This window comes from Macrotis lagotis, chromosome 1, assembly GCF_037893015.1.
Source record: "Macrotis lagotis isolate mMagLag1 chromosome 1, bilby.v1.9.chrom.fasta, whole genome shotgun sequence".
In the NCBI taxonomy this organism is placed as follows: Eukaryota; Metazoa; Chordata; class Mammalia; order Peramelemorphia; family Peramelidae; genus Macrotis; species Macrotis lagotis.
Window position 1 is genome coordinate 740,269,833 of NC_133658.1, and position 16,377 is coordinate 740,286,209.

Below are 16,377 nucleotides of genomic sequence, written 5' to 3' on the forward strand. Positions count from 1 at the left end.
TTCCATGAGCTCCACATAAATGAGTTACAAGCCATTAATGGCAGAAGCAATAGAACAAATGAGAGCTATGCATTATTCTCAATTAGAGAGAGAGAGAGAGAGAGAGAGAGAGAGTGTGTGTGTGTGTGTGTGTGTGTGTGTGTGTGTTAGAAATGAAATATCTCCTTCCAAGTTAACTTTTAGATATAATACAATATTGATGGAAATATTTATGGAATAACATAAAATTAAATAAAATAAGTGAAATACATATGGGAAAAGAGCAGTTAAGATTTTTAAAAATAAAATAATGTATGGAGGAAGCAGAGAAAGGGGAAAGAACTTTTCCTTCTACGCTTTAAAACATAATCAAAAGCAACATTCCTAAAAGTTTCTTATACACTTTCTCTGTTTATTTTAGCTTGTCCCTAGGAAAACTCCATTAAGACATTTTAACTCATTTATCTATAAATTTAGGACAGAGTTTTATTACTTTATGTTATCTGTAACATTACAGAAATCATATCTTCTTAATTCTGGGAAAGAGAGGGGGAAGGTGGGAGGAAAGAAAGAAAGGAGGAAAGAGAGATCATGTAGCACTGTGAACGGATAGAGAATTCAGAAGTATATCCAAATATCCCAATCTTGGTTTTGCCATTTACTTTTTTTGGGGGGTGGGGGAATCTTGCTTACATCACTTTTATTATACTTCTTTATATTTTTGTACAAATGATGTTTTTTATACATTACTAAAATATTCTTGTTTAAGAGTAAACATAATACCACCTCCCCCCCAAAAAATATAGACCCTCATGAGCAATAAAGAAAAGAGAAAAAAATTAAAATAAAAAAATTACTAATAGTGCAGCTAGGTGGCACAGTGGACAGCGCACTAGCCCTGGAGTCAGTGGCACCTGAGCCCAAATCTGGCCCCAGACACCCAACAATCATACAACTGGGCAAGTCACCCCAATCCCATTGCCCTCCAAAAAACCAAAAACTAAATAAACAAACAATAAAGAAATAAGATAACAGTAATAACAACAACAATAATAATAGCAATAATAATAATAAATGTGCTTCAGTCTGTGTTCCAACACCACCAGTTCTATTGCAGGTGGATCACATTCTTTATAAGTCCATCACAAAAGCTACTTCCATATTTTTCCACCATTGCCATTGCTGATCGCAGCTCTCCATTTGTACTTCCCCACTACCATACACTATATTTTCTCTCTCTTTCAATCTGTCCCTCTTCTTAAATGTGCTGTAGGGTATCTGAGTGGTGCAGGAGATCAATCACCAGACCTGAGCCCACATACCACCCTTATGGCCCAGCAGCCACCTGGCCCTGTGGTCCCAGACAGGCCATCTAATCCCAGCCCCTTGCAAAAAATTAAAAAGAAAATGTGTTATATCTGACCACTCTCCCCCATGGTCCATCCTCTCCTCCATCACTCATATCCCCCCCCCACTTCCCACCCCCCTTCTCTCCTTCTTACTCTAGATGTCCATGCCCCATTGTGTATATATGCTGTTTCCTCTCCGAGCCACCTCTGATGAGAGCAAAGGTTCCCTCATTCCCCCTCGCCTTCCCCCTTCCATATCATTGCAATAGTTCATTGTAATAAAAAAAACTTATTATGTGAAATATCTTAGCCTATTCCATCTCTACTTTCCCTTACTCCCATTACATTTCCCTTATAGCCATTGACTCAAATTCAGCTCCCTCATGTGCTTCATCTATAAAAGCTCCTTCTTTCTGCTCTATTAAATGAGAAGTTTCTTATGAGTATTTATCAGTATCATTTTTCTATGCAGAATACATGCAGTTCATTATCATTAAGTCCCTCATATTTTACCCTTCTCCTCCACTCTCTGCTTCACCTGGGTCCTGTATTTGAAGATCAAACTTTGCTTAGCTCTGGCCATTCCAACAGGAACATTTGAAATTCTCCTGGTTCATTAAAAGTCCATCTTTTTGTCTGGAAAAGGATGTTTATTTTTTCTGGGTAGTTGATTCTCAGTTGCATTCTGAACTCTTTTGCCTTCGGGGATATTGTATTCCAAGCCCTACGAGCCCTTTATGTAGTTGCTGCTAAGTCCTGTGTGATCCTGGCTGCAGCTCAACGATATTTGAATTGTGTCTTTCTGGCTGCTTGTAATATTTTCTCTTTGACTTGGGAGTTCTGGAACTTGGCTATAGTATTCCTGGGGGTTTTTTTTTGGATCTTTTTCCGAGGAAGATCTATAGATTCTCTAAATTTCTATTCTGCCCTCTGCTTCTAGGATATCAGGGCAGTTTTTCCTGTAGGAATTTTTTAAAAATGATGTCAAGGCCCATTTCCTGGTCATGACTTTCAGGTATCCCAATAATTTTTAAATTATCTTTCCTGAATCTGTTCTCCATTTCAGTTTTTTTTTCAATGAGGTTTCACATTTTTTCTAATTTTTCATTCTTTTGGTTTTGAAGTATTGTGTCTCGACTTCTCATAAAGTCAGCAGCTTCCTTTAGCTCCATTCTAGATCTGAAGGATTTGTTTTCCTCAGAGATCTTTCTTAACTAATTTTCTATCTGGCCAATTCTGCTTATAAAGCATTCTTCTCAATAACTTTTTGAACTGTGTTATCCATTTGACCTATGCTGGTTTTTAACATGTTATTTTCTTCAGCATTTTTTTGGATCTCCTTGACTAAGCTGCTGACTTATTTTTCATGTTTTTTTCCTGTATCTCTCTCACTTTTCCCAAATTTTCTTCTATCTCCTTTATTTGATTCTCAAAATATTTTTTGAGCTTTCTCATAGCCTGAGCCCAATTTCCATTTTTCTTGGAGTCTTTAGATGCAGGAGCTTGTACTTCCTCATCTTCAGATTGAGTATTTTGATCCTTCTTGGAATCATAGACAATGTATTTCTCAATGGTGTTCCTCTTTTTTTACCTCTGTTTACTCATTTCCCCAGCCTGTGCCTTGTTTTGGGGTGCTTCCAATTTTGAGTATTATTGGAACACTCCACCACAAGGATATCAGTTTGTGAAGCTCGTCTTCCCTCCTGGTCTGTGAATGACCACAAGTGCACCCCTCTGCCACAGGGTTGGGGAGGGCCCTGTTGTTCTATGGGGGGCCTAGACTGTGATCAGGATCTGAATGTGCTCAGAGTGCCAGAGTCCTGTTCCAGGTACAGAGGACGGACCTCTGATGTCTCTCTCCACTCCCCTACCTTTGGTAGGCTGAGCACTCAAGCCTCAGTTGCCTGGGGGCTCCTGCTTACTGGTTCCGCCTGCTTCAGCTTCCTGGATCTGGGCTGTGGTGGCCACCTCTGCTTGCTGAGTGCCATGAGTGCTGGGCTTGATGTGCTCTCTCTGGCAGAGGTCTCCTCACTGATCTTCCAAGTTGTGCCCGATGCTCCCAGGTGTGTAGGTCAGGAAACTGCCCCTGCTGCCAAGAGCCACGGTGCCCAGGCTCCCTGGGGCTGTCTCCCAGGGAGGCTGAAGTTTCTTCACTCTGGCAGTCTGCCCCCTAACCCCATGGAGTGGAGCCTTTCTACTTTTTTCCAGGTTATCTTGGGCTAGAGAACTGCCTCATTGGATCTTTCTGTAGGTTCTGTCTCTCGAAAATTTAGAGTCCTTATTTTATGAGTTTTGAAATATTATATATAGAGAGAGTGCACCTAAGAGTGGCTTTTCTTCTGTCACCATCTTGGCTCTGCCCTGCCATTTACTTCCCATGTGGTCCTTGAACAATTAACTGTTTACTTAACTTTTGTATTGTTAGATTGAGCTAATTAATGAAGGCTACTCACTAGAATTCTAAAAATGAGAATATTTGATCAGTTTCTCTTTCCCTTTTCAAATCTTACATATGATGATGGTAAAGCCTCTCCAAATGTGTGTTTATGTGATAATTCAGTATGTACCCTAAGAATGGGGAAAAAGTCTTATATGACCAAATAATAATGATTTTTTTCAATTTTATTTTTCAGTTTTCTTTGAGTCTTTACATATTCCCCCCTAATCTCACTGCCCTCTTCCCACTCCCCACAGAAGACAATCTGATAGGCTTTATATTGTTTCCATACTATACATAGATCAAAATTGGATTAAAAGAAAAATCATATCCTTAAGGAAGAAATAAAGAGATAGAAAACTTACATAATACATAAAATAATATTTTTTAAATTAAAGGTGATTAGCTTCTGACAAAATACAGCATCCATTCCTATTAAAAACACTAGAGAGTGTAGGAATAAATGCATTGTTCCTTAGAATAATAAGCAGTATCTATCTGAAACCATCAACAAACATAGCTAGAGACATTCCCAACAAGATCAGGGGTGAAAGAAGGATACCCATTATCACCACTACTATTCAATATGGTATTAGAAAAAGAAATTGAAGGAATTAGAATTGGGAAGGAAGAGACAAAACTCTCATTCTTTGCAGATGACATCATGGTATATCTAGAGAATCCCCAAAAAATCATCTAAAAACTACTAGAAATAATTAGTAACTTTAGCAAAGTTGCAGGATATAAAATAAACCCTCATAAATCCTCAACATTTCTATATATGATTAGCAAGATGCAGTAGAAAGAGCTAGAAAGAAAAATCCCATTTAGAGTAACTTCAGACAATATAAAATACCTGGAGCCTACCTGCCAAGGCAGACTCAGAAAATTTTAAAAACCATTACAAAACACTTCTCACCCAAATAAAATCAGATTTAAATAACTGGGCAAATATCAACTGCTCATGGATAGGTCGAGCTAATATAATAAAAATGACAATTCTACCAAAATTAAACTAGTTCTTTTAGTGTCCTACCAATCAAAATTCCAAAAAATTAGTTTAGAGTTAGAAAAAAATGTAAGTAAATTCATATAGAGGAAAAAAAAGTTGAGAATTTCCAGGGCTTTAATGAAAAAAAGTACAAAACAAGGTGGCTTAGCCCTACCAGATCTAAAATTATATTTTAAAGCATCAGTCGTCAAAACTGTCTGGTATTGTGTAAGAAATAGAGTGGTGGACCAGTGGAATAGACTAGGTGCAGTAGCAGGAAATGATTATAGTAATCTGATGGTTGATAAACCCAAAGATTCCAGCTATTGGGTCAAAAACTCTCTCTTTGATAAAAACTGTAGGGAAAATTGGAAGTTAGTATGGCAGAAACTTGGATTAGACCAACACCTCACACCCTACACCAAGACAAGATCAAAATAGATACAGGATTTAGAAATAAAAAATAATATAAGCAAACTAGGAAATCAAGTAATAGTTTACCTGTCAGATCTATGGAAAAAGGAAGAATTAAAAACAAAATAGATAATTTCAATTACATTAAATTAAAAAATTTTTGCACAGACCATACCACTGAACCAAGATCAAAGGAAATGTAGTAAATTGGGAAACGATTTTTACAACTAGTATTTCTGACAAAGGACTCATTTCTAAAGTATATAGACAACTGAGTCAAATTTTTTTTAAAAAAAACAGACCATTCCCCAGTTGACAAATGATCAAAGGATATGCAAAGGCAATTTACAAATGAGGAAATCAAAGTGATCCATGGTCATATGAAAAATTTCTCTAATTGTGAGGTACCACCTCACACCTCTCAGACTGGCCAATAAGATCAGAAAGGACAGTGATCAGTGTTGGAAGGGATGTGGGATATCTGAGACACTAATACATTGTTGGTGGAGCTGTGAACTCATTTAACCTTTGTGGAGAGCAATTTGTAATTATGCCCAAAGGACAACAAAAAAAGTGCATATCCTCCAGCAATACTACTACTAGATCTATACCCTGAAGAGGTGATGAAAAATGGTAAAAACACATCACTTGTACAAAAATATTCATAGCAGCCCTGTTTATTGTGGCAAAGAATAGGAAATTGAGTGAATATCCATCAATTGGGGAACGGCTTAATATACTGTGGTAAATGTATGTGATGGAACACTTGTTCTATTTTTGTTCTGGGAAGAGGATTCTGCTGAAAGTATGGGACCCATGGCCCTGGTCCTCCAGACCAGCCTAGCAGAGCAGATTAGAGCAGAATGATGTCCAGTCACACTCTGCAACTCCCTCTCTAGCCCCACTGTAGCTCCCCCATCCGCTACTCACACAGCCAAAGCCTCCTTGGCTGTCGGGCCTCACCCTGCCGCCCCTGCACTGGACTGCTCTCTGCTCCTAGCTCCCCCATGCGCCACTGAGACAGCCCTTGTTGGGAGATGTTCTCCTCCCTTCTTTTTCTCACTTTTGTCAATTGAAATTCTGTTAAGAGGCTTAATACATATATATTTCCAAAGAAAAGCCAGAAAACCTTAGCATAGTGCCTGGCTTGTCTCCGCCATCTTGGCCGGAAATGCTAAATAAGACTTATTAAAGAACAGTCTTTACAAACAGCTGAACTGCAGCCAGGAGGAATGCTGTGACTATCCATATTGGCTATCTATGTCTGCACAGATTTGGGGGTGATAATATGCAGTTCCTCAGCTTCCCATATTTCCTCTTTTGTACAGGAAGAGTCCCATCTGTGATTTGCGATGCTCCTTTTCTTTTGGAGAGGTTCCAGAGTTGTAACTGATGAGAAAGCAAAGCATGTTGTCTGTTAATCTCTGCTTCCAGATCTTCCTTTGGGATTTTTTAACATCATAATTGGTTGATGAGTCAAAGGACTATTAGGGGAAAAAAATGAGAAGACTTAACCCATAATTGACTTTGTACCTTTTCTTAGAAATTCTCACTTCTCCTGCCTATATGATTATAAACTCCTAGAAAGAACAGAGGTGCCAGAGATTATTTATATTCTGAATTATTGATTTGGGTCTTAAGAGTACTTGAACTACCCTCCAGATTAGACTCTATAGGAATGATGCATAGGTTGACATTCATTTATGACCTTTTGTTCAATACTTGATGCATTGAGGTATCTTAGACCAATAAAATAGACTGATAAGTAAAACCCAAGACTAAAATAGATCCTAGTACAACTAAATGACCATTGAGGATTCTTCCAGCTCCAAATTTGTCTTCTTTAAACCTGTCTTTAAAAAAAATCCCATAATAAAATGGTGAAAATGTATAGGTGAGGAAAACAGACTTTGTTTACTCACTGTTAATAGGAGAAATTATGTAGTAAATACAAAATTAAATTCATACCACCAGATAATAACTGAAATGTTAAAACAATAATAAAACAGCTAGAAAAAACTCACATAATTTCCCCAAATGTACAAAATAAAATAAAATGTACAGATGTATAAAATAAAAAAAACTTAGTTATGTAAAAAATAAGACATACAACAGATATCAAACCTAAGAAAAACGAAAGCAACAGAACAGGGGAATAAAAGACTCCAGAATTTATATTAAACAAAAAGAAGTCTGTAAGAACAGTACTTTATTTTCAATGGATAATTAGTCAAAGTATATGAACAAACAATTCAGTGTGTTGCAGAAAGATCACAGAGATCATGGATTCAAATATACATTTGACACTTTCTGACTTTGTAACCATAGCACATCATTTACCTTCTATTACCCTTAGATTCCTCTTTTTTTAAAATGAAGAGACTAGACTAGATGGTCTCTGTTGCCCTTTTCACTTCTAAATCTATATAATCCTAGGAAGAAAGAGCAGGCTAATGAGAAAATGTTCAGTCACTAATAACTGAGGAAATGCTAATTAAAATAACTGTGGAGATGAATTAATTAAAATGAATTTCAGTGGTAAAGTCCAGTGGTTATAGGGAACTGTGGGGAAATGAATATACTCACTGCTGACATATATGCAAATTAATTTTTGCTGAAGCATAATCACATGAGAATTTTAATGATCATTCATAGTTTGATTTTATAATCCCAGTATTTGGTGTATTTCACACAAAAGTATTTTAATAGAAAGCACCTGTATTTTCAAAGATATTTGTATCCTAAATATAATAAGAATAAACTAAAAAACATTTTTGGAAATGGTTAAGCTTAGAAACACTTATAGTGCTATAAAAGAACAAATTTAAGTATGTAAATTTTTTGAAATATGAATCTTGAAGTTTTTTTATTAGTGTTGGATGATGATGATGGTGATGATGATGGTTTGTCCTTTGTTCTTGAAGAAGACCATGATATCAGGGAGGTGATGCCATGACAAACAGGTGATTTGTCTTTAAGTGAGGGGGTGCTGTGCAAAGTTACCAGCCTATCCCCTCCAGAGCCATCTGGGTCCAGTGGCTAGATATGAATCAGGAAGACAAGATGGCCCTGGATGTGAAGAAATCAAAGTTAAGTGACTTAGCCAAGATCACACAGCTAGTAAATGTCATGCTTGAGGTCAAATTTGAACTCAGGTCCTCCTGACTCCTGTGCTGGTGTTCTGTTCACTTGTACCACCTAGTGTTGCAAATACATATTTTTGTCAAAGAAAATTTCAGAACTGTTATCCAAGCATATTTAAAATAACTGGACTGTCTTTTTCTTTATTTTTGTTTTTCTTTATGCAAATAACTATATTTTTAAATTAGAAAAATTTAGAACAGATTTAATTTTAAGATCAAAAATTAACAATTCTTCTTTTTTAGTTTTTTTTATCCCAGGCTGATGAAGAACGTTATGAAAAAGAAGAAAGACCTGAAGTACAACAAGAAATTTTGAAAAGAGTAGCAAAAGAGTTACCTGTCTATACTTTGACATCAACAAGATGTAAGTGAAACAGATCTTTAACTTTGAACATATCTTCAGCTTTTTCACTTCCATAGTAGCATATAGTATCCTATTAATTATCTGTTTATAATGAGACACTGATCATTTTTCTTACTTCTCATTTTTCTTACTTCCCATTTTTCTTTGCCTCTCCCCCAGTGCCAGTACTATTTTTATCTATTTTGTTAAAAAATATTTAAAATGTCCATTTATAAATATACTTTAAAAAGGGAAACATTTTTCTGTTCTGTAACTTTATTATTATTGATAACAGCTATCATTTACATTGCACTTTCTAAATATTGCCTTAGATTTTTCTCACAACCACCCTGAGCATTAGGTGTTTTTATAATCCCGATTTTTTAGATAAAGAAACTGAGGCCTACTGAGAGGTTAAGTAACTTGTTTGGGTCACATAGCTGAATAAGTATCTGGAACCATATTGGAACTTGGATCTTACATATCCAGATCCCAGTGCTCTATCCCACCACATCACCAGTGTATCTTTTTATACATTACTAAAATATTCTTGTTTAAGAGTAAACATAATACCCCCTCCCCCCACAAAAAATCTAGACCCACATGAGCAATAAAGGGGGGGAGGGAAAAAATTAGAATAATAATAAATAATAATAATAATAATAATTATAGTAGTAGTAGTAGTAGTAGTAGGTATGGCTAGGTGGCGCAGTGGACGGAGCACTGGCCCTGGAGCCAGAAGTACCTGAGCCCAAATCCGTCTTCAGACACCCAGCTGTGTACCCTGTGCAAGCCACCCTAACCCCATTGCCCTACATAAAAACCAAAAAAAAAAAAGACCTCAAATAAAATAAAATAGTAATAATAATAATAATAATAATAATAGTAGGGGCGGCTGGGTGGCAGACAGATCACTGGCCCTTGAGCACCCAGGTCCAAATCCAGCCTCAGACACCCAACAATCACCCAGCTATGTGGCCCCACGCAGGCCACCCCGCCCCATTTGCCCTGCAACCCCCCCCAAACAATAATAATAATAACAAAAAATGTGCTTCAGTCTGTGTTGCAACACCACTAACTGTCACAGGTGGATCACATTCTTTATGATAAGTCCATCACAAAAGTTACTTCCACATTTTTCCACAGTTGTCATTGCTGATCACAACTCCCTCCATTCATACTTCTCTACTACCATGAACTATATTTTCTCTCTCCTTTCACTCTGTCTCTGCTGTAGGGTAGCTGAGTGGCGCAGCAGACAAATCCCTGGCCCTGGGGTCAAGAGGTCCGGAGCCCAAATACCACCCCTTAGGCCCAGTGTCCAGCCGGGCCTATGGTCCCGGACAGGCCATCCACTCCCAGCCCCTTGAAAGAAGTAAAAAAGAAAATGTGTTATATCTGACCACTCTCCCCCCATGGTCCATCCTCTCCTTCATCACTCACATCCCCCCCTTTCCCCCTGTCCTCCTTCCTCTCCTTCTTTCTCCAGATGTCTATACCCCATTGAGTATATATGCTGTTTCCTCTCCTAGCCACCTCTGATGAGAGCAAAGATTCCCTCATTCTCCCTCTCCTTCCCCCCCTTCCATATCATTGCAATACCTCATTGTAAGAGAGAAAAATCTTATTATATGAAATATCTTCACCTATTCCTCCTCTCCTTTTTCTTTCTCCCATTACATTTCCCTTTTATCTATTGACTCCATTTTTACACTACAATATGTCTTCGACTTCAGTTTTCTCCTGTGCTTCATCTATAAAAGCTCCTTCTACCTGGTTTATTAAATGAGAAGGTTCATATGAGTATTCTCAGGATCATTTTTTTATACAGGAATACATGTAGTTCATCATCATTAAGTCCCTCATATTTTCCCCTTCTCCACTCTCTGTGCTTCATCTGAGTCCTATATTTGATGATCAAACCTCCTGTTCAGCTCTGGCCATTCCAACAGGAACATTTGAAATTCCCCAGTTCATTGAAAGTCCATCATTTCCCCTGGAAGAGGACATTCAGTTTTGCCGGGTAGTTGATTCTCGGTTGCATTCTAAGCTTTTTTGCCTTTGGGAATATTATATTCCAAGCCCTACAAGCTTTTAATGTAGTTGCTGCTAAGTCCTGTGTGATCCTGACTGCAGCTCCATGATATTTGAATTGTGTCATTCTGGCTGCTTGTAATATTTTCTCTTTGACTTGGGAGTTCTGGAACTTGGCTATAACATTCCTGGGGGTTGGTTTTTTTTGGATCTCTTTCTTGGAGAGATTGGTGGATTCTCTCCATTTCTATTTTACCCTCTGCTTCTAGGATATCAGGGCAATTTTCCTGTAATAATTCTTTGAAAATGATGTCAAGGCTCTTTTCCTGGTCATGAATTTCAGGTATTCCAATAATTTTTAAATTATCTTTCCCAAATCTGTTTTCCATATCAGTTGTTTTTTCAATGAGATGTTTCACATTTTCTTCTAATTTTTCATTCTTTTGGTTATGAAGTGTTGAGTCCTGATTTCTCATAAATTCAGCAATCTCCCTGAGTTCTATTCTTTGTCTGAAGGATTTGTTTTCCTCAGAGAGCTTTCTTATCAAAGAGAGAATTTTTTATCCCAATAGCTGGACTCTTTGGGTTTATCAAACAGCAGATTAATATAATTGTCTCCTGCTATTGCACCTACCTTTCCAACTTTCAATATCCTTTTATTCTTGGTGTTATTTTATAGGTGTCAGTTAAAAGTAATTCCATAGATTTTTTGGAAACTTAAATAGGTAATTGCACAGATTTTTTGGAAACTAAAATAGGTTTATTTGTTGAAGTTTAATTAAGTAATATTTTGATGTTTTAACAATTTTCATTTTTATTCTTGAATTTAGTAATCAGATATTGTGAAAAATGTCAGCTGATTAAACCTGATCGATGTCACCATTGCTCTGTATGTAACAAGTAAGTTACTTTGAACCACAGTTTTCACTCTTACTGAGCATAGCATTAGAAATTTTGTCAAAGGGGAAAATTTAATGTTACAAATGTACACAGTTTTATATTTATACCTTAGCTCTAAAAGTTTACATTCATTTCTGAAGAAGTAAATGTTACAGTTGTTTGCTCTGAATAACAGATGAAGTTTCTTCCATGAGCTAGATCACGGCTGTCCAACCTTACTTTTAAATTTTTTAAGGGGCAGCTAGGTGGCACAGTGTATAAAACAATGGCCTTGAAGTCAGGAGGACCTGAGTTCAAATCCGGCCTTAGACACTTATTACCTAGCTGTGTGGCCGTGGGCAAGTCACTTAACCCTGTTGCCTTGCAAAAACCAAAAAATAAATTTAAAAAATATTTTTAAAAAAAGACAGTATATCTTGATTTGCCATTATAATGGGAACTTTGTGGTAGTTTGGCTTCATTTACTAAAGTATTTAGTAAACCCACAAGGGGTTGCATAAATTCGTACTCCGGGCCTCATTTTGGATAGCTCTGAGGTAAATCATTCCCATTACTTAAGAGATCTCAGGTGTGTCACCTTGTTCTGTACTTGATAATTTTAGCTTAACCTTCTAGGTTGGTGTCCAAAAAAGCAATTATAAGCATGCTGCAATAATCTGACTTTTGAGAAGACTTCTTGATCTTTTCAGAGTAAGAAAACTTCACGGTTCCTATTTAATATTGAAATTAAATTATAACAAATGATGTGCCAATTAATTTAATCATTTCCCTCAATTATTTTCTTATTATTTATGAAGATTTTTGTTAGTAATAGATTTAACTCATGCTCACCATTCACCCCTCCATTGCCCTTTGGGTGAACCATAATTTTAATTCTTCAGACATTGTAGTATTCTATATAAAAAGGAGGTCTATTCACTTTGGAGTACTATGCATCTGTTTTATTTTATTTTTTATTTTTTAATTTTTGCAAGGCAGTGGGGTTAAGTGGCTTGCCCACGGCCACACAGCTAGGTAATTATTAAGTGTCTGAGGCTGGTTTTGAACTCAGGTACTCCTGACTCCAGGGCCAGTGCTCTTATCAACTGAGCCACCTAGACGCCCCCCCCCCCCCCCCCATATGCATCTGTTTTAAATGAATTCATTCACCTTTTTAAAAAAAATTATTTGATTTTAATTAAGAATTAACTGTTCTACTCTATTCATTCATAAATTTGTAAACCCTTTTCCTTAGTTGGTTTTTTTTCTTTTTTTGCAAGGCAGTAGAAGTGATTTGCCCAAGGACACACAATTAGGTAATTATTATTTTTTTTTTAGATTTTTTTGGAAGTCAGTGGGGTTAAGTGGTTTGCCCAAGGCTACACAACTAGGTAATTATTAAGTGTCTGAGGCCGGATTTGAACTCAGGTACTCCTGACTCCAGGGCCAGTGCGCTATCCACTGCTCCACCTAGCTGCCCCTGCTTAGTTGTTTTAACTCTGGTTTTCTTTGTCTTAACTATGGTTAACCTACTTTGTAGTTCAGGACTTAGTTTAGAGATGAGTGCTTCTTGAATTCTCTCTCTCTCAGCTTTCTTAGAGAATTCTCCTAGCCGTGGCTATTATTTAAAATTTTATATGTAAGGGGTGGCTAGGTGGCACAGTGGATAGAGCACCGGCCCTCAGGAGTACCTGCGTTCAAATCCAGCCTCAGACACTTATAGACACTTAGTAATTACCTAGCTGTGTGGCCTTGGGCAAGCCACTTAACCTCATTGCCTTGCAAATAAATAAATAAATAAACAAACAAACAAACAAACAAATAAATAAATAAATGAAATTTTATATGTAAAAGAAACTTAGAACAAATTGATTTGTTCAAAGAAATTAAGTCCCACTAAATTTATAGACCTTAAAATATAATCCTGCCCCACATTTGGATACAATAAAATATGATTAAAGCAAATAAATCAGCTCCATTGAACCAGACAATTTCATTTCCCAAACAATAATATAAAATTGTAAGTTTTGCCTTGTCAGTGAAGTTTATGTAAATTTTAAGATTGATGGAGTCAAATTATTAAAAACTTATATTGTCTGCAGTTTTGAATCTTCATAATTCCATAGGAAAATAGTTTAAAATAAATCTTGTGCCCTGAAGTGGTTTCACTCATATTCTTTTAAAACTTTAATGCTGGGGCAGCTAGATGGCGCAGTGCATAGAGCACCGGCCCTGGAGTCAGGAGTACCTGAGTTCAAAACTGGCCTCAGACACTTAATAATTACCTAGCTGTATGGCCTTTGGCAAGTCACTTAACCCCATTTGCCTTGCAAGAACCTAAAAAAAAAATCTTTAATGCTGAAACAATACAAACAATATAAAATCTGGTCCATCTACCCCACTCTGCTTCTTCTGTCTGCCTCCCCTGGCAAGTTGCTAGTGCTTTTCCAGCCTAGATTCATTTATCCTGGATATCCTCTATATCTAGTCATTCACGTGTTATTTCTCCCATTAGAATATAATGAGGGATTTCCTTGACCTTTTCATCCCCTTAGTAAATGCCCCAGATTGAATTCTTGGTTGGATTTGTAGCATGTTTACATTTGTCTTTGCAGTGGATAGAGCATTGGAATTGCAGTCAGGAGAATGAAAGTTCAAATCCATCCTCAGAAACTTGATACTACTAGCTGTGTGACTTTGAGCAAGTCACCTAACCCTTATTGCCTCTCATCCAGGACCATCTCCAGTCATCCTGATTCATATCTGACCACTGGACCCAGATGACTCTGGAGGCGAAAATGAGGCTGGTGACTTAGCACAGCACTCCCTCTTCAGATCCAATTCAAATGCATGTCATGGCATCACCTCCCTGATGTTATGGTCTCCTGAAAGTGGAGTGCAGGGGTGGCTAGGTGGCATAGTGGATAAAGCACTGGCCCTGGAGTCAGGAGTACCTGGGTTCAAATCCAGTCTCAGACACTTAATAATTACCTGTGTGGCTTTGGGCAAGCCACTTAACCCCATTTGCCTTACAAAAAAACCTAAAAAAAAAATAATAAAAAATAAAAAGAAAGCGGAGTACAAATGTAACATCATTATCATCACTATAGGATTATAAATCTAGAATAAGAAAGAACTTCAAAGGCAATAATTGGCCAACCTCTTCATTTTACAAATGAGGAAACCAAGATCCAGTGTGGATTTGGCCAGGACCATATACATAGTAATCATCAGAAATGTTATTTTAATCCACATCCTCTGACCCCAGAGCCAAATCTTCTTCCTCTGTATCAGTCTGAGTTCCCCAAAAGTAAAGATTATTTTGTATGCCTAGAACCTACTATATAGTGTTTACTGAATATTAATCACTTGAGAAAGTTCTATATATTCTATTGGAATAAAAATGTTGAGTATAATGTTCTTAGATAAAATTTTACAGAAAATTAAGTGTATGGAAATTTGAATATGGAATTTTATTGTACTTTTTTCTTAGATGTGTTCTTAAGATGGATCATCATTGTCCTTGGTATGTATGAAAAACATAAAAATTTTTTTAATGGGGAAGGAGAAAGTTCTAAATTTTGAAACAATGCTTTTTTCATTTAAAAATATCATTCATGAAGTTTCTCTATGTGATTAATAATATATTCTGAAATCTGATAATTATTTAAGAATTGAGATGTTGTACTATTATTCTATATAGAATTATTTACTAGCTGAGTAATTTAATTGCCTCGTTTTTTTCTCCAACTATGCTCTTTGGTTTAATATAATTTTGCTCTGTGTAGCTTTTCTTTTACTTTTAAATGTGTGTTGATATCTTTAGCTTTTTATATTACAACCATTTATGTCCTTACTTTTCCAGGGTGAATAACTGTGTGGGATTTTCTAACTACAAATACTTCCTGCTGTTTTTATTTTATTCCCTTGTGTATTGTATTCTGGTGACCACAACAGTTTTAGAATATTTTATAAAATTCTGGACGGTAAGTTTGTTAAAATTTTAAATGGTATAAAGTTAAATTTTCATTAAGCTGTTCTATTGCTATAATATTTAAAGAATTAAACATTTGACTCAGTACTAATAGAAGAGTTTATTAACCAGTGTCTACTATTTAAAATTTACATGGAACCAAATGGAAAGAGGGAGAGTTTGAATACTACTACTTTCCATTGCTACTTCAGTTTCTTCCTACCTCCAAGATTCAGTAACATCTCCTTCAATTGAGGTTCTTACAGTCCACATCTACCACTTGATCAAAGACGTGGTAACTGTTGTCTGTTGGCCTTCAGATTACTCCCCTTCCTTCCTCAACAAACTTAGTACCTGTTTTACAATTTTTCTCTTTTCCCCTACTCCTAATTCATATAGAAGACTTTATCATAAATATTCTTTCTCTCTTTCTAATGTTCTAATCACTCAGTTCCTCAACCCCCTCACTTTCCATGACCTATTCTTTCACCTTAATGCAGCCACATATACAGGGATATCCTTGATTATATCTCATATACCATCTCCATGTTCAAGAATCCCTTATCTGACAATAATCTAATGACTTTCCACCCATTCCTCTGCCTTCCTTTACCAAATCCTACTCTTCTACTCTGTAACCTCTAATTTTTCAACTCCTTAGGTCTCTCCCACACCATCTTCCCCATTTGCTGTTAGTTCCTCTTTTTACTGTCCTACTCTGCAGAGTTTTTGACCCAGTATCAACTCTGCCTTGACTCCTATACACATGCTGCAAAGATGGAGAAATACTCAATCATTCTGAGTGGGCCCATTACAAATTGATGACACAATTCCC

General features: G+C 36.6%; 1 protein-coding gene across 2 annotated transcripts in view; it reads left to right on the forward strand.

Annotated features, from left to right (window-relative positions):
* Positions 1–16,377, forward strand: part of ZDHHC20 (zDHHC palmitoyltransferase 20) — a 110,882-nt gene that overhangs the window by 61,932 nt on the left and 32,573 nt on the right. For both annotated transcript variants that reach the window (XM_074216223.1, XM_074216224.1), the window contains exons 4-7: positions 8,557–8,677; positions 11,521–11,590; positions 15,063–15,095; positions 15,435–15,555. In XM_074216223.1, coding sequence (XP_074072324.1) covers positions 8,557–8,677; positions 11,521–11,590; positions 15,063–15,095; positions 15,435–15,555 — 345 coding nt within the window. The remainder of the gene's footprint in view (positions 1–8,556; positions 8,678–11,520; positions 11,591–15,062; positions 15,096–15,434; positions 15,556–16,377) is intronic.